Below are 26,773 nucleotides of genomic sequence, written 5' to 3'. Positions count from 1 at the left end.
AGTAGCTGCTTGCTCTAGGGCTGAGGGAGCTTCTTGGTCTCTACCTGCATTACAATTATTAGAGTGTTTTAACAGTTAACATACCACCCAACATTTCTCCAACGAGAATAGAGGCATCCCATTCCATAATGATAATTTTACTATTTGTACCCCATACATCTTACTGGGTTGCCCCAGCAACTCTGGGCTGCTTCCAACATATATAAAAACATAATAAAACATTCATAAAACTTCCCTATACAGGATTGCCTTCAGACAGCTTGGGGGGGTCAGATAACTCCACAGCCTCCAACATTTATCCAATGAAAATAGGGACACCCTAAGGAAAAAGTGGGACATTCTGAGATCAAATCAGAAACTTGGACGGCTTCTCTAAATCAGGGACGTCTTGGAAAATAAGGACACTTGGAGGGGCTGACTTAATCCCTCTTCCCCATGACTACACTTCCCAGGATTCTCTCCGGGAAGACACAACGGTTTTCAAGTGGTATGATACTACTTCAAATGCATAGTGCAGATGGTCCCTGAGAATTTTAAACAAGAAGGAGATCCCCCAAACACCCCAACAAAGAAGATTCTGTCTACATTTCTGAACAAGCTGGAAACAGTTAAAATTGAATACAATGCACTGGATTAGTTTAGTGAGTAAGCACCCATGACCTTCACTTATCTAAGGTTATTGGGGACAATTGTCCCAGCAGTCAAAGGTTAGAACTTATCTGTACGGCCATAAGGCCCCCACCTTTTTTTGTTTTGTTGTCCTGCCAACATTTCCCAAGGAAGTGGATAAAATATGAAAGCCATGGGCCCAATCCTCTTGGAAGCTGTCCTGTACAGTCTCTGTTGATTGCAGAGGTATCATTCATTTTAGAGGAAGCTGTGCAGGAGAAAGCCAAAGGTGGGCAAACAACTTCAACTTCTTCTTCTCTTCTCTTCTTCTTCTTCTTCTTCTTCTTCTTCTTCTCTTCTTCTTCTTCTCTTCTTCTTCTTCTTCTTCTTCCCTTGTAGCCGAGTAGATTGTCTTCCATAAACATGGTGACATCAGCTATGAGATTCAGGTGAGGGTCAGATGACTTGTCACTCCCAGCAGGTATATAGAGTTAAATGATAACTGATCAGAGGCAGCTACTGGAGAGCTATGAGATTCAGGTGAGGGTCAGATGACTTGTCAATCCCAGCAGGTATATAAGAGGGTCACATGACTTGTCAATCCAAGGCAGGTATATAAGAGGACGACCCGGCGTGCCCAGGCCTGTGGCCTGCCCAGGCCAAGTCCATCTCTTTCTATTCCCCTACGTTGTCGCCCATGGAGCACAACTATGCTCAAATTGACAAAGAGGCATGTGCCATTCCCTCTGATGCAGATCTGATATATATATATATTGGGGGGATGGGGTGGGGGGTTTGCACATGTGCCCATCAAGCTGTGTGTGGGAATTATCCCTCTGTGTGTGGTGCTGTCAGGAGGGGGTCGTCCAAATGCTGTGCGTTGTGCAGAATGGAAATATTTAGGTGCGATGTTCTATCCATGGATGCAGCTTGCAGAGGGGAAATTCGAGAGGGCGAGGGAGCATGGGTCCGCTGTGGGGAGCAGAGCGCATTTCTTGCGCACTGGTGCCTGCCTGCAGAAGGGATTTGGCTGCGGAGCCAGTTGTGGAAAAATGCCTATGTGGTTGTGTTGACAAGCGTGCAAAGAAGGGGTGCAGAAGCTAAAGGTATCTGTCTATATGGCCTATTCCAAAGGCCAGGTTGTGCAGTCAGCTGGGGCCTGTAAAAAGCCATGCCAGGAGCCACCTTAAGTTGAGGCTGCATAGGCCTTGTGGTGCATGTGATTCAGATTCTATCAGTTGAACCTCTGGTTACGAAGTTGACTTTTTTTTTTTTTAGGCAATGCCCCCCTAGTGAGCCTTCTTTTGTTCACTTCTTTTATTTCGAAGCAGTGCACACCTATTTTGTACAACTGCAAGACTTTCCAGTCATGTGTTACTCCAGTCAAATCCCACATATGAATGTGGGGAAAGATTATGGTGTGTAGCCTGGTGTAAATTAAATTGTAGCTTGGAGGGGGGATTACCACGGCGTGGACTGTCCCTGAGAACCGTAGACCTGTCCCCGGGACAAGGTAAGGGTGCCCATCCCTAATTTCAAATCCGAAACTTGACAGCTATGGGCGGGGGGGGGGGAGGGGTAACAAGAGAAGACAGAGAGACACTCTAGGACTTTTCTTCTCGGCGGCTCCCTCCCTCTCTTCCCCCTTAGATTTTAAAAGCAGCGACGGCCGCGAGGCAGACACAGAGCGTACGGCTAGAGCGGACCGCCGAGGCTTGTGGGATGCGGGCGGAGCTTTAGGACGAGGAAGTCCCCCGCCCTCTCCCCTCCCCAGCGCCGTCTCTTACTCCGGGCCTGGCTGCCGACTGCGGTGCCTGAGGAGGTTTTTTTGAACGAGGTAGGGGCCGTAGCGGCGGCGGGCTGCTCCTCCGGCTTCCCGAGCCTGAGGCGTGCCATCCCTCCCTCCCTCCCCACAGCCCAGTCTAGGGAAGGGGACTGAGGGGAAGGAGACCGGCTGATTGACTTGACAGCCCCCCTACAGGGGGGGGGGCGAGAGGGTTCGGCGCCCCTCAGCTTCCTCCACTGGGGCGTTTGCAGGAGGTGCCCCCCTTTTTCCTAAGGGCCGAGGTCCCTTTGCCTGCCCCCCCATAAATATTTGAGGCCCCCCCCGCAAGTGAATGAGCACTGCCATTCAAATGGCGTCTGTGTGTGTTCTCCAAGTGACCTCCTAATATTTTGTTCAAGTTGGCACCCCTGGTGCACGCGCTGAGGAGGAAAGGCTTCTGTGGTTTGCATCCATCCGGGAATGAGGGGGTGCCCAGTTATGGGGGTGCGGAGGGGGGGGTGAGCAGAGAAAGTGCTGTGGGCCACTGGAAGAGCACTTTGCATGCAGGCAAGGGTGGATAAAAATCAATGATTAAAAAAAAAATTAAATCGGATTTTTAAAATAAAATGCTTTTGGAGGAAAAATCTTTCTAAAGTAGTTTCTATTTAAAGTTACATTATAGTCCCAAGGCCGTTCATCAGGAAGTAAGGATTAAGTTTTTCATGTGTGCTAAAACTGGTTTTTTTTTTTTTTTTAAAATTGTTAAACACATCATGGATACGTATGTTATTGTTTTAGTAAATAAATTGTTTCAATTTTTGTTAAGGAAATGATTATTTTTCTCCTTCCATAAAGTTCCAGCTGAAAAGTTGTCCAAATCTAAACAGTTAACTTATTAAACCTCACAATAATTCATAATTATCTGTCTCGTATTTCTAATAGTATAACCAAATCAGACATTTTTGATATAACTGTAAAACTACTCTGAAAATTATTATTCCAAAATGAAACCTTCATCTAGTTGTAATATGCAAGAATGAGCTTCTTTCTGTAAAAAAAAAAAAGATTTAAATCAAGTCTTACTGACTAGTGATTAAATTGATTTGATTTAAATTAAATCTACCCTGAGCAGGCTAACTTGCCACTTCCCCTCCCTCCCTCCTTTGAAGGCATCCTTCAGCTCCCCAACTGAAACAAGGAGCGGCTGTTTTGGGGGGAAATGGCAAACTGTTAACTCAGTTCATAGGAGCCAACCCCTTTGGGCCCCCAGCCCCAGTAAAATATTTGAGGGGGCTGCCTACCCCCCAAGGTTGATAAGCATTGCCATTCAAATGGTGGGTGGGTTGCTGTGTCATGTGATCAGTTAGGCAGGGCGGGGCTTACCTGGTCCCCCCAAATATTTTATTCAAGTTGGCATGTATAAAAATCATAGAATGTAGATCTGGAAGGGACCCTGAGGGTTATCTAGTCCAAATCCCTGCAGTGCAGGAATCTTTTGCCCAACATGGATCTTGAACTGAAGCTGAGAGTCTCATACGTGACCAAACTGAGCTAGAAGATAGGCAGCTTAATTTACTGTCCCCCCCCCCCCCCTGGAAGACACCCTACTTTTATCTTCATAAAATTTGTTATACTGCTAGGTTAGAAGGGACCTCAATGGTTTGCCAAGAGATAAAACAGTAAAATCAAGAAATTGACTGCTGTTTTGCATGCAGAGCTCCCCAGGTCAATGTTATAAACATACAGCCTGAATGCTTTCGCTCCCAGGAATGAGTACTGTAGTGGTCAATCTGTTTTGCGGGGTGAGGTAGAAGGGCCTGTTGTTTTGTGGGTAGAGCATACACTTTGCATGCAGAAGATCCTAGGTCTGATTCATTCTCCCAGATAATGCTCCCCCCTCCCAAGGATAAGGGGTATTGATTATTTTTGGGAAGATTTTGTCACATTTAAAAACAAACAATTGGTTAAAACTAACCATAAAACCAGAGAACGTACTTGTAATGCTTGCTGAAATAAGTAAAAAGGTTTTCACTAGGTGCTGGAAGTTCAACAGGGAGGAGGCTTGTCTGGTCTAAGCTGGGAGGCAGTTCTACAAAATTGGGCCAACAATAAGAGGTTGGTGAAACTGGCCCCTGCTGGGGGCACAAAAAACTCCTATCAGTCTATGGAGTATATGACGTGCCGCTGTCATGGCAAGATCAAACGTGGGAGAAGCTTCCCTTCCTTTATTGCACCACAACAAAAGGCATGCAGTAAAATGATTTATTTCATACAGCTCCTTGCCAAGGGGCAGGAAACCCTAAGTATGAGCTGTCCACCCAAGCCATGAGGGGCCACTAACTGACTCCCCTGAAGACCTCAGTGATGGGGCAGCAATATAAGGAGCCAGGTGGTCCTTAAGCTATACTAAAGTCATTAAGGCCTTTGTAAATTGACACAAGAACCTTGAACTCTGAACTACTTTTTGAGACACAATGCTGCAGCTATTTGGCTTGGTGGACAAAGTGTTTGACCTGATATAAGGCAGTTTCCTGTGTTTTTTTCTGGCAAGGCTTCTGTATCAGTCAAAAAAAATAGTAAAAATCAACAAATGGTTTTCTGCTGGAACAGATATGCAGGATGGGTGGGATAGTTAGTGGTGGAAAGCATCACCTGGTGATATTTTGCCTGTTGCATACATTTAAAATCTACTCTCGGGATTTCCTGATGGAGCCCCAAGCTGCTATCAAGCAAAATTCCACATTAGATGATAGTCCATATCTCTCTGTGTGTAAAGTTACACATGGTGCATTTTTGCTTATCACACATATTGAAAGCCGACCCTGTCCCTGGGAGGGCTCCTGTGTCTTTTCTGGGTGCAAAAACAAAAATAAGGCAGGCAATGTGGTTCCAAGCAGGTGATGATGGGGAATGTGTTTAATTTTGGCCTATTATACAGCTTTAAAAGTAATCATGGGAACCTGGAGCTACTTCCCCCCCCCCCCAATGTTTGCACCAAGCAGTAGTTCATTGGAATGCTAAATCCTTGTTTTAATCTAAAGAATTAGCACCCCTAGTATCTTCCTCCCTCTTCCTAGGAATGCCATGTTAACTCCTGAAGTGGAAACAGGGAAATATGTGCAGTGTTGGCTCTGAGAGCTGCCTGGGCATTTTTTTTTATTTTTTTGCAGTGTAAATCCCTAGCTGGGACTGGCAGCTTGAGGAAAGGAAGACCTGTGTGTTTGGAAGTGTTAAAAAAGTAAGGCAAGTTGCATTTAGCTGCATCAAAATTTAATTTAAGTTTCTGTTGGCGTGGGGAGCATTTTCCGATGCTGAAATACTTAAAAGCTTCATGTGTCTGTCCATATGTGCATAGGTGTTGCAGATCGCAGATGGGAAATCCATTCATTACTTGCTGCTTTGGCAAGAAGGAAAGTGGCTTCTGATTATGTCCTGCCCTATTTGGCAGCCATTCATAGAGCTGTCTTTGTAATCCTTTGTGTGGGTTTTACAGCCATGCATGCTTGTGCTGTTGTATTGGGAAGTGAGGAATAACGGCAGTGGTGAGGGTTAATGACATGTGTGCAGGCTCCTACAAATTGCAATGAAGATGGGAGAAGCTGTATGACACGCAAGCTTATATATATATATATTATATATATATATATATATATATATATATATGAATGATGCACTTTCCCTAAAACTAGAAGACATACAGTAATTGCACCTCTGAATGAGCTAGGTGTCAGACTTATGCACATCCATTTATCACTGAATGGCATTTGATGTCTAGTTATACAGCTAAATACTTAGGATTTCTCCATCCCTGTTTCTTTCTCTGTGCTCATAAACTCCAGATTTGTGCTTGGCTTTGCAATTCTGAAAGCATTTTAGGAATGCCACATGGATTTAGTAATTCCTGCTTCCATCCCCACCCAGAGCGTCTGGTGTAAGCTATTGGGTATAGATCCTGGCAGCAAAACTTGGATCTTCAACACACTGCTCAAGAGTTGGCTTTTTTTTGTTCATTCTTGCATATATCCCTTTCCTTTTTTTTTTTTTTAAAAAAAACTTAAATGTAGAGATGGAAAAGCTCTTTTGTGGCTTTCATCCAACTATTCTTCCCTTGGAAGGCTGTAAAATGTCTTTGGTTTTGGTATTAAAAATGCATCAGGCTGCTTACTCAGTTAAAACCATCTACAGACATAATCACTGCTCCACATGCCAGACATGCAGGATTTGAAAAAATAAGGGATGGATGTCTGAGCTGGTTTGTAATCACTTCAGAATTACAAAAGCTAAAAGAGACACCATCACACAATGGCTGTTCTCACAGTGATACACATTTCTGCAAACTTGGGAATGCTACCCTATTTTTTTAATGGGTTTATTTTTAAGGGCCCTAAACTGTGAAGGCACAATAAGTATTCTAGTCTTTAAGAAGTTTTAATGCCAATTACAAAATCAACTTACTATGGAAAAAAAATAGAAAATCACTCTGGATACCGAGAGCAGCAGGATATAAATAATGAATTATTTTTACATACACACATGCTCTTATAACCATGATGATAAATCATTGGCTAATTTTTGGGTGTTCAGCAAACCTGAAAACTTTACATAATGTTTTCATTTTGTTGTGACTGGAGAGTGAAGTCCTCAGATGCCAGTTGTTTACTTTTTGCATCCCAAAGTTACAAAGGAAATGACCTGGGTTCCTTCCTGCCTCTTCCAGAGGGGGCCTCATCTCATAATGGACTTTTGGGATGACAACATACTTTGGACGCTAGTGTTTGATTGTCATGTCCAACTGACGCGAATCTCTGTACTCTTTGAGTGTAATTTTCAAAAGCCTGCGCTCCCGTGAGATCGGAAATGTTATTGGTACAGTATGTGTCCTTCTGAAATGAATGGTGGCTTATCAAATTATGCAACATCAAAATATGCCCAGTACTCCATTTAAAAAAAAAATTGTTCAGTTTTGTGTGTCTCTAGAAATTGCTGTGCAGTGGTTATTGGTATTTTTGCTTTGTTAAACCACATGTGGTCAAGTATATGGAAATTTGCTTCTGTATTGATTGCTGATCAGTTTTGTGAATCAGGTCTGCCTTTGCTTGAGATGTTCCTTAAGCAAGACTGTGTTTGTTTCCACACTGTCATGTGTAGTTTTAACTAATAGCAAAACAGTTAGGGAGTGGGAGTGTTTGTCAGGAGAGGGCTCTGCTCCCCACATCTCTGCAGGACAGATTGCTTCTTCCTTCCTCTGCAAGCCCATTTTGTTTCCATGATGTCAGTGGAGGATGACAAGCCTGTTCCTCCATAAATATGGAAACCAAGTGGATTGACAGAGGAGAGACTAAGAGGTCTGTTCTTACTATGTTGGTGCACTAGTTAGAAGGCACCGCCTAGTTAGAAGGCACCGCCACCCATTTAGTCTCTTAGGATTAATTATTTTTTGAGCCTCCTGTATGAAGCTTATTTAAGGCTACAACTATGATGCTCGTAGCATAGGTTGGCTGCAAATGTACCTACAAAGATATGAGGATGGGTTTTGGATATTTTGCTTGCAAAGAGGGCTGAGAATGCTACAAGTTTACTGGACGTTGGTACTTAGTCAAATCAGCTTCGACTATCAGATGACCTCTAGGAAGGATGCCTGGGCATTAGTCCAAACACTACTGAAAGCTCTGTTTGTACAGCTGCATTGCATTTTTGGGATGGGGAAGTCCTTAACAAAACGTGTAACAGAGTTGTGTTGAGACTATTGATTAAAAACATGTTTGGTGATTATTATTTTTTAATGACTGATTAATTAGGCAGCTGATTTTTTTTATAAAAAAATACTGTTTTATCAAAACATCAGATGACAAACATGATCCCATCTACTCTCATCTCTGTTGTCCAAGAGAAAATGCTGCTTCCAACAGATGCCGGCTGCAGTACGCACACATATCATCTAACGCAGGGCTAGCCAACATCTGCCATTGAACTCCTAGCTCCCATCACCTCCAGCCAGTGCGGCCAGTAGTCAGGGATGATAGGAGCTGCATTCCAGTCCTACCACCAGGTTCTCTCTTTCTGATATGATCTACTGAGGGTGGCAGTTCTATGAATGCTTAATAAAGACTAAGTGCCACTGAACGAACGCAGTGAGAATTAACTTCTGAGTAAATGTGCATTTGGGTGTGATGCACGTCTCTGCAGCACCTCTTGCACTGTTTAGAGCAGCTGGGGCTGGTCCGTTAGGATGAAGGGGCACTGCCCTATCACGCTCAATCTGCCCTTAGCCAGTCTCCATCTCCCCACCTTCCTACTTACAACCAATCCTGCATGTGGTGCTGGCTGTAAGCTGCCTCTTCCTTAGTCTTAGTTTTGTCCTTCTAGAATTCAGTGGGGAGGAGGATGGGGCCAAAATGATAATTAATTGGCTCTCCCTCTTGTTGGTTCTGGCTCCACCTGCTGTTTTGGCTTCCTGCATTTTGCCATACCAGTTCCAATGGGCACCAGTCAACACCACTTAAGACTGACTGCAGAGTTTGTGGCTTTGCTGTCATAGCCAGTGTTAGTCATATCCAGCATTTCCTTTGTGTGGGGATAACCTCTACTATAGCTTTACCCTGACCTTTCATAGAATCATAGTACTGTAGAGTTGGAAGGGATCTCAAGGGGCATCTAGTCAAACTAAAGCATCCATGACAGATGGCCATCTGCTTAAAAGCCTCTAGTGAGGGAGAGTTCACCACCTTCCAAGGGAGTCCGTTCCACTGTCGAACAGCTCTTTCCTGATGTTTAGTTGGAATATCCTTTCTTGTAAATTGAATCCATTGGTTCAGGTCCTAGCCTCTGGAGCAGCAGAAAACAAGCTTGCCCCATCCTCCATGTGACGGCCCTTTAGATATTTGAAGATGGCTAGCCTATCTCCTCTCAGCCTCCTCTTTTCCAGGCCAAACATACCCAACTCTCTCAACTGTTCCTCATCAGTCTTGGTTTCCAGACACCTGAGTTGTGTGTTTTCAGGACCCACCCTATTCCTGTGGCTGTAACTTGTTTTGCTGTAACTTTTTAATATTGAGTTTCAGATTGTTGTGACCCACCCTGGGACCTGCTGGGAAATCATGGGTAATAATAATATACTGAAAGCGCTGTGGGGAACTTTAACAAACAGGCAAGCGCTGTGAACCAGCACTGTGAATGGTTGATCTATGTATTTGTGATCTATGTACAGGTATTTGCTGGGCAGCAATGGGGAAAAGCTGAAGATTCCCCTCCCTCCAACTAATTTTCTAACCATTTTTTCTAGTGCAAGCATTTAGCAGTCCTCTTGCATTCTATTATAACTTGGTGTTGCATCCTGCCAGCAACATTAAACATTAGTAAGCAACAGGAAAGCATCTGCATCCAGAAGTCACAGGTGTCTGTCTGTAGGTCACTTCCTCCTTTTCAGGGCACGAAATGTGTTTTTCAAGAAGGCCAGTGATTAAATTTCTTGAGTCTCTCCTTCTTTGTTTCTGTATAAGTTCTGAATAAAGGAGCACTTGGTTTCATTTTTTTTTAAAATACCCAACTGCCCGGCAAGTCTATTGTGAATCCAGAAACATAAGAACTTGCTAGTCCTGGCTTGGTCACAGTGGTGAAAATACTTAAATTATTGGTATAGGAACTTAAGAGTGGCTTTTGAGAGCCATGTGGTCTAAGCTTTGAGCAAGAAGCTCACATGTTGAGCTTCTTAGGTAGACTGGAAGGGGAACAAAGGCTTGATTACCTAGTTCCTCCCAAGGTGAGCTAAGCCTGGCAGGACAGCTTACTCTATGATCTTAAACCCTTCATGCATGAATTAGACTTAAGCATATTGGTTATATGAGGCTGGTTACCCCAAACTTGGAGGGCTCAATAAGCAACATTGCAAATTGATATAAGTCTGTAAAGATAGTTAATGTATCTCTTGGTGCCAGTTACAACACAAGAAGCAAGTGATCTACAGACTTACTTTTGCTGGCTTGTACTGATGGGAGTTGTAGTGCAAAACATTTGGAGGGCACCAGGTTGGTGGTGAGAGCCATAGTACTTGTTCAGATTCTTTCCCCTTCAATCAGATTGCAACTCAACTGAGAGTCAGAAAGTACTGCTTGAAGAGACACGCTCTTGTCTCATTTGCAAAATGGTGTTTTCTTTGTTTGTTGCTTCCAAGTTGGTTATATTAAATTTATTTACAGTATTTATTATTTGTGAGTCACCAATAAAATACTCTCTAGGAGACGTACAACAAAATAAGCAACATTAAAAACAAAGCAGCTAATGACAAATCAGCACTAAAACCAACCCCGCAACTGGGCCACTCCGTGAAAAATGAGCCTGATAACAATGCTAGATGAGCGCTGGACTTTGGTGAGGAAGATTCCAAACGTGCAGTCTAACCATTTTTTTAAAAGCTAAAGACAAAAGAAGTTTATTTGATGGACCTTCTTTTCAAAAGTCCACCCACGTAGTCTTCACAGAAGTGTTCAAGTTAAAAGTTTTCTGATGATTGTCCCACCCGTGACAGCATTTTTTCCTTAATTTTGTATCATTAAATTTCTTAAACTTAATTCCTGATTGCATAGTCGTAACCAATGAACATTGATTTAAACAGATATAATGAGTTTATCATTGAGTCACCTCCCAACTCACAGAGTTTTTCCATAAATCAAACTTATCTCAAGCCCCATGTCCTTTTTTTGTCCCACCCGTGACAACCCTTTTAACATTTAATAAAATTGTCAAAAATATCCATAAAAATAATAAAACATTAGTAAAATGTTCAGTATCTTATTAAGAACATAGTTTAAATTTTGGTTGTTAATTTTTATGTATATTTACATTGTTACACATGTGTGAATACCAAAAAACATGGTCAAAGTGTCCCACCCGTGACAATGGAATGGCCCAACTGTCTAGCAATATAATCCAACTCTGCATAAAACAGCTGCAAGTCAGCCACTCCTAGCTGGTTCAATTAACTTATCGATGGGACTCAAAAAGCTTAAAATGAACCAGTTGCTATCACTCTATAGATAATAAAATTAATGATACCAAATAATGGCAGAACAGTCCTTTCCCCTAACATGTATTTCCATAGCCAGAGGTGGGTGAGGGACTGGATCTGTTTGATTCCCGGTGCCATTGCAGTAAAAATGATGAGATGAATTCTTGGATTTCCCATTTAACACAGACTTTGTTCCTATTCTCTTCCTCCCACCACAATCCAGGCTCTGAAATTTGGAGTGTAAGAACATGTCTCAATCTGGTGAGAAAGTGAAGGTAAGTAGAATGGGTTTGTGGAAAACCTCACGAGAATGCTGTGCTAGCAACATTGCTTGTATGTGTGTTCTGACTTGTGAGCGTGGGGCTGCATGTTAAGGACTTTCAAAACAGCCCCTGTGCTGCTCTTTGAAGCCCTGACAACCAAGGCTTCAAAGCGCAGCAGCACCTGACATCACTGTGACATTGTGTGATTGCCAGGTGGTCAGCTGTCAAATTTGGCCTGCCTGGGGTGGTGATATAGTGATCTGGCCCACTAGCCAGAAAGGGTTACCCACTCCTGCTGTCCTATATGACATTGATTTGAGTAGAAGGTTAGCCTTCCAGCAATCATCTTTTGTCTGCTGCATTGTTAGCAGTTGGATATAAACCACACAATTCTCAAACATGAGTTGGGTTATTAAGCAGTAATTAAGAGAACTTTATGCCACTTCTGACACACGTGAGAAGTGGCGAAAGAGGAAGTGTGGCTAAGTCTGCGTAGAGGGCAGGATGTTTGCACTCTTATGTGTAGAGGGCACGTTCTCCAAATTTGGGGATGGCATGAACATTTCTTCCCATGCAACATTTACATGAGACCCAGGAAAAGAGGAAACATGAGTTATTGTTCTTGCTGTTCCACTTCTGTCAAAACATCCAACCCTTTTTTCGGCTCTGCGGATTTGTGTTGATTCTTTCTTGGTTCATTTTGTGTGCTTTCGTCATAAAACCCCTGTGCTTTTGTTACAACTGACTTCCATGTCCAATTTGAAACTTTTATTTTATTGTTTTTCTCTGTCTCCCCAGTTTTCTGACTCGGCAGGATATGTAGGCTTTGCCAATCTCCCCAACCAAGTCCACAGGAAGTCTGTCAAGAAAGGTTTTGAGTTCACCCTCATGGTGGTTGGTAGGTGCTCCCCCCTTCTTTTTTTTATAAGCACTTCATTATTAGACTATGTTAGGCTGTTAAATATACATCTTTCTTTTCTGTGTGTCTCCATCAGTTCTTCCTCCTTTTTGTGTAGAAATCTATTGTTGAAACTGACATATGGAAGCTAGTTCAGTCTGGATTTCTTCCTGTGAATTGTCTGTCCCTGTCCTTGGGGGGTGGGGGAAGAGACGAGGTAAAGAGCACTGAAGTTAGTATCTCACTAAAGAGGCACAGCCTTCCTGCCATTGCTGATGAAGGAAGGGAAATAGCTCAGTGGCAGGGCATCTGCTTTGCATGAAGAATATCCCAGTTTCAACCTCTACCATTTGCAGATAGGGATTTGCTTGCAGGAAGGTTATATGACAGGGGAAGGGAACCCTTTTCAGCCCAAAGGACAGTTCTCTTCTGGGTAACGTTTGGAGGGCCTACGACGCAAGGTGCAATAGTGGGCGGAGCAATGAGTATTATTATTATTAGTATTTGTATTAGCATTAGTATTACAGTGGTACCTCGGGTTACAGACGCTTCAGGTTACAGACTTCGCTAACCCAGAAATAGTACCTTGGGTTAAGAACTTTGCTTCAGGATGAGAACAGAAATCGTGCAGCGGCGGTGCGACGGCAGCGGGAGGCCCCATTAGCTAAAGTGGTGCTTCAGGTTAAGAATGATTTCAGGTTAGGAACAGACCTCCGGAACGAATTAAGTACGTAACCAGAGGTACCACTGTATTAGTACTCCACCTATCTGACTGGATTGCCCCAGCTTCCAACATATATAAAAACACAATAAAACATTAAACATTAAAAAAAAACACTTCCATATACAGGGCTGCCTTCAGATGTCTTCTAACTAATAATAATAATTTTATGATTTCAAACCAATCTGTGTTTGAATGCAGATTTTACCTTTGTACAGCAGGTTAGTTTTTACATACACTCACACATCCCTCTCCATCCTCCAACCAAGTAAGCAAGAGGCATTACCGGAGTTTATAGATCATAAAATTGTAAGAGTAGGCATTTTATTTTAACTTTTTTTTCTCTCCCCCCCCCCTCAGGTTTTTTTTTTTTGAGTTCTATTTTTACTTGATTGTGTAATTGTGTGTAATGGTGTGATTGTGTAACTGTTTTTTTTGCAATTGCTTAGATTGTGTTTGTGTTATTATTTGTATTATCTTAAAGAAATTTCAATAAAACTTGTTTTTAAATTAAAAAAAAGAAACAGTTAAAATCATAAGAGTAGGAAGGGATTACAAGGGTCATCTAGTCCAACACCCTGCAATGCAGAAATCTTTTGCGCAAGGTGGAGCTCGAACCCACAACCCTGAGATTAAGAGTCTGATGTTCTACCAACTGAGTTTTCCTCCAGTTCAAGTAGACATTCCAGCCTGGCAAGAACAATTGGGGTGTGATGAGGGTCAATGAGGGATGTGACCTGGGAAGAGAGGATGTAGCCTGGGGAGAGTCGTGAGGGTCAGATGGAGAGGCCTTGAGGGCTTCATTTGCCCTTGGGCTGGAGGCTCCCCACCCCGTTATACAACAATGATAATTCATTTTGCATTCATTTTTATACAGTATGCTTGCAGAGTGTTTTCATGTCTTCCTGTTAGTCATTCCCCCATCCCACGCTTTTCAGTGCATTTCCCCATCAATTTCCAAACTGCAGAAAGTCCAGGGTTTGTGTGTATGTGTGTGTTAGGATGACAGAATGTTTTATTCCACTTCTTTTACACAAACCTAAACTTCTGGACGCGGGTGGCGCTGTGGTCTAAACTACAGAGCCTAGGGCTTGCTGATCAGAAGGTCGGCGGTTCGAATCCCCGCGATGGGGTGAGCTCCCATTGCTCGGTTCCTGCTCCTGCCAACCTAGCAGTTCAAAAGCACATCAAAGTGCAAGTAGATAAATAGGTACTGCTCCGGTGGAAAGGTAAACAGTGTTTCCATGCATTGTTCTGGTTCGCCAGAAGTGGCTTAGTCGTGCTGGCCACGTGACCCGGAAGCTGTACGTCGGCTCCCTCGGCCAATAAAGCGAGATGAGCGCTGCAACCCCAGAGTCGTCTGCTACTGGACCTAACGGTCAGGGGTCCCTTTACCTTTTTAAACTTCTGGTATGTGTTGCAATTGCTCCTGCAAAATGCAGTCAGTTTGGAGACACCATGAATGGAAGCTTGAAAATGAGGCCCAATGCAGATGTAATCTTCCAGCAGCTACCCAAACCATAGTTCTGAAAGTTTGAAAGGACCCTCAAGCTTGTGAGCTCTTCCTCCCTCCCCCTGCTTTCCTTTTTGTAGGTGTAGCCATTGATCACCTCATCCTACATGAATTTTGTCAAATCTTTTAATGCTATCGAAACCGGTGGCCATCGCTGCTTCTGTTCCTAACTTTGGTTGCATTTAAGTGGACCATGTCTAGTTGCGGGGAGATATAAATGTACCATAGTTGGATCCAAAAAGGGAAGTTGGGGAAAATTGGGGCCTGAGAGAGGAGAGAGGGAGATGAAAGTGACCAGGTTTGCAAGTTGCACCCAATCTCCTAGATGTGGTTTGGTGACTTACGCCTCAACTCGGCTGATAAGTGTTGGTACATACGTGTATATTTCACAAGTGCCGTCCACTTTTGTCTGTTTAGGGAAGCTGCTAGTGAGAGAACATTTTCTCGCGGTTAGAGATTATGTCATTAAGACACTGAACCTAGACTATTATTGGAAAGTCATTCGTACCAACATTAACTGCGGTTAGGTTTTAACACCACCAAAACTCCCTCTGACTCACTTCCTCTAAGTTGTCTATGAGGGCACATGGGAAGCTTACAGGAATGGTCAAAATTCTTTCGAGACACAGTTGTGGAATGGGGGAGAAATTTGATTTGGTTTGCATTAAAATAATAAATATAATAATAATTATAATTATAAAAATAATAATAATAAAAATAAAAAAAAAAATTAAAGCCAAATCTATCAAACTTGCACTTTTTGAAAGAATATGAGAACTGAAATGCAGTCATGGTTTGAAATTCACACTTAATCCGAATTTTGTGGTGTGGTTCTCTGACCAAACAATACTTCCAAAAATGGATATATTAGGTAAAAGCATGCATAAAGAGGAATACATTAGGGAAAATAACACAAGGAAACACATTATGTTAAGAGAAGCTGCTTGGAAAAAATGTGTACATTAAGTAAAACATGTACACAATAATGTGTTTGTTAGGAGAAATTTGCACTGAAATGTTGAAGAATTTTTGTGAGGTTTCTTTAAAAAAAATAAACGAAAACCATGAATTGCTGCAGAAATGTGGGGAACCGAATTTAAGATGGGAAACTCAGAGGACCAAAACTGGCAGATTCCTCCACCCCTAGTCAGAACCTTCATATGTCGAAAGAGCTGCCAGGGTCACACAGAAGGCAGAGGGAAATGGCTCCAGGTGTTTTTTTTCAGGGTGGAGGTAGGCTTGCCAAAATGTCTCCTCCTATGTCTGTGAGGCAACGGTGGCAGTGAGCTGTTGGGGTGGACACAGTTGTGTGTGGCCTGTCCAGTACCCCTTCTGCTAGCTAGCTTCCATTCATGTGCAATGGAGGATGTTGTCTTGTCACCATCTTTGACGTACGGGTAAACTCGCTCCACATTCAGCTAGCTTCTGAATGTGCAAAGGGGAGCCTGACACCTTGCCCTTCATTCGAGGCAACCTAAATACCTTGAGCCATCCCTGATGGCTACCACCTCAGAAATGAATGGACTAATGTGGTGTGATTGATTTTAGGAGACAAAATTTTCTCCATAGTCATTCACCCCAACTTTAGCTTTTTTGAGTGTGGGGTGGTGGTGATGCATGAACTTACTTGATCTCGAGAGATAAATGTGAATCAAATAAATACAGGAACTGAAGAGAAAGTGCTGGAAAGATGCTTGTCTTGTAGGTATTTGATTAGAGCACTTAATTTGGCCTTATGGGTTGCGTTATGAAAATAGATGGATTAAATTTAGAATTCGCACTGCTCACTTTCCTCAGGCTTGTTTTTCCTGTTTACTTTAGCTAAGCCTAGGAAAGCCTTTGATGTTGTTATCTTATAAAACCAGGGTGGATACTGGCAGTAAGAGATAAACCTATGGCTTGCCTGAAAGTGGGGAGCGGAATTATTCCAGTAATTAAACATCCATCTTATTTACAGGTGAATCTGGCTTGGGAAAATCCACTTTAATCAACAGTTTATTTCTGACTGATCTCTATCCTGAACGTTACATTCCTGGAGCTGCAGGTAAATCAGTTTGTTCCTAACGCTCGCTTTCTGTTTTCACATGCTTTGCTTCCTCTGATATTTCACTTACACAAGGCTGTTATTATGTACTAATCATGATAGACTTCTTTTCACAAATATCAGGGCTGTAGCTTCATTAAAACACAACAACCCACAACAAACTGTAGATTTAATCAATGAATTAAGTGATTAAGGTGTATAAAATGAAAGACCTCTGATGGAAGAATAACTGCACTTCCTAGTAGAAGTGTGTCTGTTTGGGGTTCATGCTAGCTGGGAAGCCATTTCTCTACTGCTTCCCTCCCCTGATACTATAAACCAGGGGTGGAACACCTTCCACAGGCTGCATGCTGGTAATGGGCCAGGCCAGAGGCAAAAGTGGGTGCATAGCTGTGACACTTCTGCACAGTAGGCTACATTCCAGCCACTCAGAAGTCAGAGGCTTCTACACTCCCAAGTGCAGCCTACTTCCACCTGGGCAGGTGAGAAGCACTGTCACCAAGATGCATACCAGCTAGGCAGAAAGGGTGCGTGGAGTGGCCTAGGGAAGGAGGGCAGCCTTGGGAGAGTTTCAAGGGCTGTGTAGAGAGGGCTGGAGGGCCACATTCTGCATTTGGCCCATTGGGTCTGAGACTCAAGCAGCAGATCCTGTTCTCTCCAGTTTCCTGTTTTTTTTCTTTTTCCAACTGCCATTCAACATTATTATAAGTTTCTTGTGCAAAGGTCCCCAAGTGGCTTATAACACATGCAGAACATAAAAAGCAGATATTGGGGTTATAGCACATGTTCACCCCTAATCGTAAACAATTGTGGTTGGTTTTTGTGTGTGTGGCCTCCTTACATTTTCATATTTCTACATGTAGATACCTCTTTTGTTTCTCAGTGGTCTGTTTTTGGCTATTATTTATACTACCGTACTTATGCCAAAATAAGATTGTAATGGGTTTATGAATTAGAAGAACCAGTTATACAAATATTGTTACTTAAAATAGAGAATAAAACATTGGAGAAATTAAAACAGAAGGTTCAGGTACACCTTCAAAAGCCGGTAGGATGGCAATACACATGGTTCCTCTCATATTTTTGTTGGCACTTGCCATCTGAGTTTGCCATTAGAAGGGCTATTATGCCTCTGAATGCAGTTTGCAAGTTGCAGTTGCAAATGATTTAGCCTAACACATGCGCTAATACATCCAGTTCATCCTCAAGGCGCGTTAGGGTGGAGAAATGCTTGATTGAATAGTATAGACATGCTGAAGTATTAGCCCACTATTGAGGTGGAAGTTACTGTTTCTCATCTTCCCAGTTTAGCATGAAGCAGAGTTCCCTTGTCATCTGCTGGAGGTTGTAGATAGACAAGGGATCTCTGCCTCCTTCTAAGACAGAGGGAAAGACTGAGAGATTATAAGTGCAACAGGTGGGTTTGGAGGATTGACATGGATGCAAAACTCGATTAACTGAGCCCAAGATTTTTCATGGACTGATTGGCTCAATTAATACTACAGTCCTAATGAATGTATATTCTGGCTTGCACCTTTTGTACATCATTATATAAGAAGCATGTTGCAAATTGTTCCTTATCCCATTCAAATTGGCTGCTTTGCTGCCTTTTGTCTCAAGTTCTTTTTGCATCAATGCTTCTGTTGTTTGACTTCAAAGTACTTCTCACTTGTTACTGAAATGGTTATATTGTCTACCCTGGTTGTCTTCTAATTTCCCACAGTGTTCTGCCTATCTATCCTTTAAGGAATGACTTCAAAGAAAAAGAAAAAGAAAAAGCTTCATGCTTTTTGGAATGAAGTGCCATAAACTAGCCAGTTGACGGGATCCTCAAGGGCCACTCACTGTGTTCTGCATGCCCGAGGCAGCTTCAGTCTTGCTTTCTGAACTGTTTCACCCCAACTGAGACACTCAGGACAGCTAACAGCCACCACAAAACCATAAAAGTGGCAGTAAAGCAACCATTAACCATAACACAATTACTCTATTTGGGTGTTCACTCCGTGTGAGTGCTATTATGTGGAAGTGGGACATCATGACTATCCTTCCTGGCCATAACCCCACCCCCAGGCAGTCATCCATGCATGGGAGCGGGGCTCCTCCATAGAGGGAGACCTGCTCTATGCACATAAGTTATCCCTGTGATTTAGAACCCTGACTGCCCAGAGTTCTAAGTCATAGGGAGGCAACCTGAGTACTTAAAGCAGGCTGCCCTATACAGACATGTGTTCTCAATGAGCCTGTTGGGTTTCCCCACTTTCCTGCACTACATGATTATAGAGCTGGGTTGAACTCCCAAATAGGCTTGTAGGATTGCCAAACTGCAAACAGCAGCGATACTATCATATCCACACCACATATTTAAAGCACTCTTAGACCGCTTTGACAGTCATAGAGAATCTCTGGAACTGTAGTTTGTTAAGAGTGCAAGGAACTGTACCTCTGTGAGGCGGGCACTACAGTTCCCAGGATTCTCCGTGACTGTCAAAGTAGTCTTAAGAGTGCTTTGTGACCTAAAAACCCAGCAGTCAAACTGAAACAGATTAATGAGGATCCTGATGAAACACACTTCTATATAGTATTGTCTTAGCCTGATGCCTGACTGAAGAGGAAGGGCATCAGCTGGGTTTCATGGGGCAAGGGAGGGAGCTGTCAGGGAGAAGGCCTTGTTCTTCATTCTCACCCTCTGCACCATCAGGTGGTGGTGAGACATGGAACAGGGTGGTCTCCGTGGCTACAACAGAATCGTCAAAATCCTCATGATGAGGGCAACCACTGAGGAATTCTCAGTAAAGGTTGGGCACATGCATTGGATACACAGGAATCCTTGGGAATTCAGACTGGCCATAGGAAGCATTTATTTTGCGTGGGATGTCATTTCCAGCCTAATTTCTATCATATATTCTCTCCTCCCTCCCTCTCTCCCGCTCTCAGTAGTTTGAATAACATTTTACTGCTTTGTTGACCAGGAAACTTTTAACATTATATGACATTTCTCTTCTAGAAAAAATAGAGAGAACGGTCCAGATTGAAGCTTCTACTGTAGAAATAGAGGAGCGAGGGGTGAAACTCCGTCTCACGGTAGTCGACACTCCAGGATATGGGGATGCCATTAATAGCCAAGACTGGTATGTTATTTCCCCAGGCTGTGATGCTGAATCTTCACATCTGTCCCAGGCTACCATTATGTTGTATACAGCTTTGGTGATGCTTTAAACTGTTTTAGCTCTCATGTCTTCCTGTCGGTGCTGGGGATTAGGCAGCAGAGACGCAGCTTCAAAAAGCAGGGTTGAGCCTCCCCATGCACCAGATGATGTGTGGGAAGTTCAATCCTGCTTGGTTTGGGTGCACCAGTCAGTTCCCAAACTCCCCGAACCCTGAAGAAAGCTTGATTGAACACCCCCCCACACACATTAGGTGATCCATAGGACAGAGGTTTTCAACCTTTTTGAGTCCACGGCTGCCTTGACCAACTACATTCTTTCTGCGGCACCCCTGTGGGGCTCAGGAGCCCAGTTATTTCACCCCTTGCCTCTCACGCTTTTTCGAACATGCTCCCTTGCGGAGTGTTCCCCTCAGCCTCCTCTCCCCTTCCCTCTCCTTGGGAGTCCTTTGGGCAGCCACAGCTGCCACCCATAGTCTCTGAGCTGCGCCCCCCCTGCCCCCAAGAGAGGTACCTCCTCACACTTCCCCACAAGGGCCTGTGACTTGTCTGTCCATTCCCATCAGCAAGGGCTGGCTCAGCTCCTGTCAACCAGCACTCCCTGGTCAGTCCCAGAGGCACCATTCGCTTCCGGAGTTTGTAGCCAGGGCTGCAACAAACAGCTGTGGAAGCCTTTGGGAGGCAGAGACGTGAGAGGGCTTCAGAGGAGGGAGGGAAGGAAAGAGGGACAGAGGCCAGTGTTGCCCGCGGCACCCCTGACCATCATTCAGGGCACCCGAGGGCACATTGGTTGAAAACCACTAGCATAGGGAGTTCAATGTAGCGTTGCCATATTTCAGAAAGTGAAAACCCGGACAAAAAAGTTGACCTATTTTCTGGGGGAGGCGGTGGAGCACAACAGCAAGGCTACCCTCTTTGTCTCCAACAACAGCCGCTGCTCGGTGCCCAAGCTGGAGCACCGCTTCGCGGACAGCGCGCCCCAGGGACAGGGAGCCTCACTGCTGCAGTTGAAACAGCATCTGGGTGCAAAGCAATGGTAATTGGGAATCCAAACATGTATATGTTTGAGTGCATTGTGGAGCGCTTTGGTGTGGATCCATCCCGCATGCTCATGGTGAGTGACTGGCTGGAGACCTGGGTTGCCACATGTCCAGGTGTTCCCGGACATTTTAAACAGAAATTACATATTCCGCCCAGACACCATTTTCGGAAGCGAAATCCCGGCAATGTCCGGGATTTTCCGGACGCATGGCAGCCTTAGTTCAATGCCTCTGTAGAGGTTCACTACAATGAATGCTGTAAACTTGGAGCAACTGACTTTTATGATTGTTGGGTTGAAAAACAATAGTTAAAGCAGATGCTACGTATCCTACTGCTTTGGGCTACACAGTATTGTTGAATAATTTTGCTTTCCTGGAGTGGTTTTTCTAGTCTCTCTGTGCTGGATCGCTTTTAACATTTTCTGTAATAGTTGACTTGGAATTTCCTTCTGTGGGATCTCCAAGCCCCTTTAGCTTGGCTATTGTGTTGCAAGTAAGACTTCCTGTTGATTGTGTTCTGATGCTGTGTTTATTCTTCGGAAATGTTTCTTGCGAATCCTGCGAGTTTGAATCCCCACCCACTTTTTCCGGCAGGGAGGCCGAGCAAGCGGCGGGCAGCAAGGTGGTGTTACGGTCCGTCATTGCATTACTGTTGTTGAATTTGCAACAGAGGATTCAATTTGCAGAATAGCATTAAAAGGACTACGTAGAAACTATTATTTCTCCCACCTCCCCATGTTGGAGGCTTCAATTCCCTTTCCTTCCACAGTTAATAAGAATGTTCTAGGGTTTGTAAAAACTATCTTCTCAACAGTATTTATACTTTTAAGAAAGCAATATATCACATATTTACAAAGCATGCCCCTGAAAATGTTGGTCTCCTGGCACAACTTACCCGAGCTCAGGGTGTGACCCACTGTTGAAGACCAGTCTTCTGTGCCACTTCTTGTTGTGTCTTACCACTTGGACCCTCGTCTGCTGGTCGATCTTTACTACTTTTCTCGGGGATAATACCTCAGTCAGGATCCAATGGAAGACTGATATCCTGCCTACAGCGTCATTGTTATGCCCCAGCTGAGAGTTAGCGTAGCAGAACGATGAGAATGGGGGACATTCCAGCTATATACTCACCAGGAAGCTGTGATCAAACATTGTTTCCTTAGTCTCAGACCTCATTTGCTCAGCTCATCTGTCATACCGTATAATGCCGGCTTATTTTACAGGTTTGTCATTTAGGATAGCCGGAATAATATAATGTGATGCACTATGAGTATGTAAGAAAAGTGATATATACTTTTTAAAAATGCTTTTGCTGTTCTAGGACTCTAGTGGCTATATTAAACCTGTCATGTGGCTCTGTATTAAATAGAAGGTGTCAGGTGATATTTCCTCTGTTCTGAACCCTTTGTTCCACTATAAAAAGACCAGTCTTTTTGGGCTGCTGCCTTGTTATTTGGAAGGAGGGGGTGTGTTTTGGTGACATTCGGTTTATTGGATTTTCTCAAAAACCATTTTTTTTCTCCCTTTGGGGGGAAAAATATTGCTTTGTTTGCTGTTGTAATGCATAGTACAGGATATGGAGTTGTTTAACTAATGATACTGTCGTGGTGGAAAGCAGGTGCTTCCCGGAAGGTGGAATGTACAGTTCACTGGTGACTTACACTTACAGAAAAATGGAACAGCAGTGAGGACTTGAAAGTAGCACGTAATCAAATTACAGTGACAGAGAAGCGCTAAGTAGAGTTTTCTGGCGCAACACGCTGAGGTTTTCCCTCCTGATCATATTTCATCAGCCCCACTCCCCTTGAATTGCCAAACTTTTTTGTAATTCCTGTGGAGGTAGAAAAATGGAGGAAGCTTGGTATACGTGTGTACTATCACTGTCTCACCATGAACACTTTGCTTTGGGGGGTGGGTGCTTGGATGTGGCTTCCGTGGGAGGCAGAACAGGATTTGCTAATTTTAACAGTTTTTAGTCATAAGGGAACTGAAGACAAATAATCTCAGTTTGTAGGTGAGTGCAGTATTGCTTGTAGTAGAACTTTCAAAAGAACTACCGGTATTCTATTTACACAGAATCTCCCAAAATAGGAAACTTCCATTTATTTACATTATTTGAATACCTTCAATAACTGATATGTTCTAAAATGGTGTAAAAATATGCAGTTAATCACAATAAAACAGATATAACACCACCAGTCAGTCATATAAAACAGTATTAAAAAGCACCAGATGTTCTTAAGAATTTGAAACACCTTGGAAAATTAATAAGGTCTTCATCTGGTGCCTAAGAGGCCATAATGTAGATACCAGGCAAGTCTCTCTGGGAAGGGCATTCTGCAACTGGGATGTCACCACTGAAAAGGTCCTCTCTGCCCATTACCTAAGAACCATACCCACCCTCTACCCTGATCCCAAACCCACCACCCACATTTTAAATCCTAACTCTTCTTCCCCCAGCATTTTGCCCTTTAGGAGCCCCCCTTTCCCTTAACAGTCTTACGTTTCAAGCAATTCTTGGCATCCATTAAGAGAGCCAGTGTGATGTAGTGGTTAGAGAGCCGGGCCATGACCTAGAGACCCAGGGTTCAGATCCCCACTGGGCTCTGAAGCTCACTGGGTGACCTTGGGCCATTCACTGCCTCTCAGCCTCACCTACCCCAGAAGGTTCTATTGGAGATTAAATGAGGGAGAGAATCATGTATAGCACCTTGAGTTTCTTGGAGAAATAGGTGGGATAAAAATGCAAGCAACAAACAAACAAACATACACATGTACTTGCAATATATTGTGAACACCGCCCTTCTCAGCTTTCAGCTTGGTTATGTTTGGGTCGTAAAAACTTCAGGTGGAAAACCCTGAGGTTCGGAACCAACATTGGGTGGGTTTGAGAATGGGCAGGGAGAGAAACTTCAGGTATGAAGCTTCATGAGGTTTGTAACTCTTAATAAACTCTATTCCCAAAGGAAAGCATTAGAAAGGAGGGAAGGGAAAGGGCCGCAAAGGAGGTGACTCAGAATTAGTCAGCCGTTTGAAAGTGTTCCTACTTTGGGTGGGTGGCTTCCTTTTTTCACTTGTACTTAATTCTGCTGGCATTTGACTGTCGCGTGTCCAAGTCATGCTGCATATTGCATTGTAAACATGTTTTATGTTGGTCCATAATGTGGATCAGTCTGCCTTGAGTCAGCCCCACATGCTTACCTCATTACAGTACTTTAAACTAGTCTAGGGGGTGGCACTGGCTGTCAGCCACCTCCCCGCTCCTCCTTAGTGTCCGTATTGCCTTTGTAGAATTCAACAAAGAGGAAAATAGGAACAAAGGCAGAACTAGGCCCCATCTACAAAATACATAGAAAGCAGGGGTGGCCAACAGGCCTGTCTTAGAGGGATCGGCCGCCCTGGCGCAGCGATCCCTCGGCGCCCCCAGCCTGCCGCCTCTCCGCCCGCCTCCCTCCCGTGCTGGCCGCCCCTCGGGAGGGGGGGTGGGCGAGCGGGGATGAGAGGCATGGCGTTGGAGCGGGCGCCCGCGCTCCGGCGGGCGGAGGATGAGGGGCGGGCGGGCGCTCGCGCACTGGCGGGAGGGCGGGCGGGCTGCAAGCCGGCCGCCCTCGCCTCCCAGAGCCCCAGCTGGAGTGCTGGAAGGTCGCGCAAAGCCCCGCGCCGCTTCAGCGCTCCAGCTGGGGCTCCGGGAGGCGAGGGCGGGCGGCTTACAGCCCGCCCGCCCGCCGGCGCGCGAGTGCCCGCCTGCCCGTGGGGGCGGGGGCGGGTTGGGGAGGGGGAGCCCGGTATGCCGGTGGGCTCGCGGGGGCGCCCCTGGGGTGCCCTGCGCCCTGGCGCGCCGCGCCACCGGCCTCTATGGATGAGACGGCTCTGGTGGCCAATTCCCAAGAGACTGCGATCTACTCTGGGGGTGTTCAGGTCAAAGTTGTTGAGTTTTTTCAGGGAGGAGGTAAAATGTTGTGCTTTTTTTTAGGGGAGCCACAGTTGTTCAGCTTCTTTGGGGGGAGCCAATGATCTACCAGTGATCTACGACAGACGTCCAGTGATCTACCGGTAGATCACAATCTATCTGTTGGACATGCCTGATATAAAGCATCATCATACCACTTTAAACAGTCATGGCTTCTCCCCCAAATCCTGGGAACTGTAGTTGTTAGCAGACCCCTATTCTCCACACAGAGCTACAGTTTCCAGGGTTCCCTGGGAAGGAGGGGCCATTTATTAAACCACTCTGGGAAGTGTAGCTCTGTGAGGGGAATAGCTGGAAAGAGAAGGGGGACAAAACTAGCTTGAATCAAAACAAAATAAAATAAAAAATTCCTTCCAGTAGCACCTTAGAGACCAACTAAGGTGCTACTGGAAGGAATTTTTTATTTTATTTTGTTTTGACTATGGCAGACCAACATGGCTACCTACCTGTAACTAGGTTGAATCAGTTCCACATCCCATTGGCTCTGGTTCCACTTATTGTTGGGCTTCCTGCTTCCTGCCCCCCCACTCCCAGTGGGCACCGGTCACCACTAGCGGTGATAAAATGGGAGGCACAGAGTGTGAGGGAGCATGCTCTGAATGCCTTGAAGGTTAGGGGCTCTAGAGAAGAAGCAGTAAGAAGTAGAAGCTAAATATTTCACAAGTGCCTGGATGCAAACCTGTCTCATCACTAGTTCCTCCTTTTCCCTTTTCTCTCACTGCAGTTTCAAGACCATCATCCACTACATTGACAATCAGTTTGAAAGGTACCTTCATGATGAGAGCGGCCTCAACAGGCGCCATATTGTAGACAACAGAGTTCATTGCTGCTTTTACTTCATATCCCCCTTTGGACATGGGTAAGAAAAGATTTGCATTCTAGGGTGAACTTTTTTCACCCTTAAGCAGACGCTGGGGAAATTCCTGCAAAGAGATTTAACCACCTTACGAGCAGAGCAAGTTTCTTTGTTGTCAGTCGGCCAACTCAATTAAAATCATCTTTGGGATTAATGACCTCCATTTCAGAGAGGATTTGCTATTAAAACTTGTCAGGGGCACATATTAAAAATGGATGACTATCTAGAAACTTAAGAGTTGTAATAACTATGCCTTTTCATATGTGTATATGGAAAGTTTAATTAAGCATGTCAACCACCCACATTTGAAGTAAGTAGTTTTACCTTTCACCTGGGTCTTGGAAGTTCTGTTTGTTGCCAGCAAAAGTAGAACTTTCTTTAACTCACAAGAGTTATACTTCAGCTTAAACTCTAAAAATGGTGTACACCCTCCTTCCCCCAACTGAAATAACAATATTGAAAATATTGAACATTCTAAAACAATGATGGGGGGAACCTGTGGCCCTCTAAGAGTTGCTAGACACCAACTCCCATCAGTCCCAACCAGCTCGCTATACAGTCGTACCTTGATTCTCAAACAGAATGTGTTCTGGGAGTCTGTTCGACTTCCGGAACTGTTCGAAAACCAAGACACGGCTTCCGATTGGCTGCAGGAGCATTCTGCAGCCAATCAGAAGCCATGGAAGCCACGCCAGATATTCGGCTTCCGAAAATCGTTTGAAAACCGGAACACTCACTTCTGGTTTTCGATCGTTTGGGAGCCAAAGCGTATGAGTTCCAAGGCGTTTGGCAACCAAGGTACGACTGTATTGATGTGACGGCAGATGAGTGTTAGAGACCAAGATCTAAATTTGGGCGATTGCAGTTCAATGGGAGAAATGTTCGTTTTAAAAATTACTCAATGATATCGAAAACATTAGCTTAGGA

At 44.1% G+C, this 26,773-nt stretch overlaps 1 protein-coding gene across 1 annotated transcript in view; it reads left to right on the top strand.

Moving 5' to 3' along the window:
* The first annotated feature begins 2,352 nt into the window (after positions 1–2,352).
* LOC117061587 (septin-2) overlaps positions 2,353–26,773 on the top strand; it is a 59,031-nt gene continuing 34,610 nt past the window's right edge. The window contains exons 1-6 of the mRNA XM_033174483.1: positions 2,353–2,446; positions 11,602–11,653; positions 12,440–12,539; positions 16,731–16,817; positions 19,822–19,945; positions 25,715–25,849. Of these exons, the coding sequence (XP_033030374.1) occupies positions 11,627–11,653; positions 12,440–12,539; positions 16,731–16,817; positions 19,822–19,945; positions 25,715–25,849 (473 nt within the window). The 5' untranslated portion in view covers positions 2,353–2,446; positions 11,602–11,626. The remainder of the gene's footprint in view (positions 2,447–11,601; positions 11,654–12,439; positions 12,540–16,730; positions 16,818–19,821; positions 19,946–25,714; positions 25,850–26,773) is intronic.

This window comes from Lacerta agilis, chromosome 17 (genome assembly GCF_009819535.1).
Source record: "Lacerta agilis isolate rLacAgi1 chromosome 17, rLacAgi1.pri, whole genome shotgun sequence".
NCBI lineage: Eukaryota > Metazoa > Chordata > Lepidosauria > Squamata > Lacertidae > Lacerta > Lacerta agilis.
This window is presented reverse-complemented; position numbering and strand designations above follow the sequence as displayed.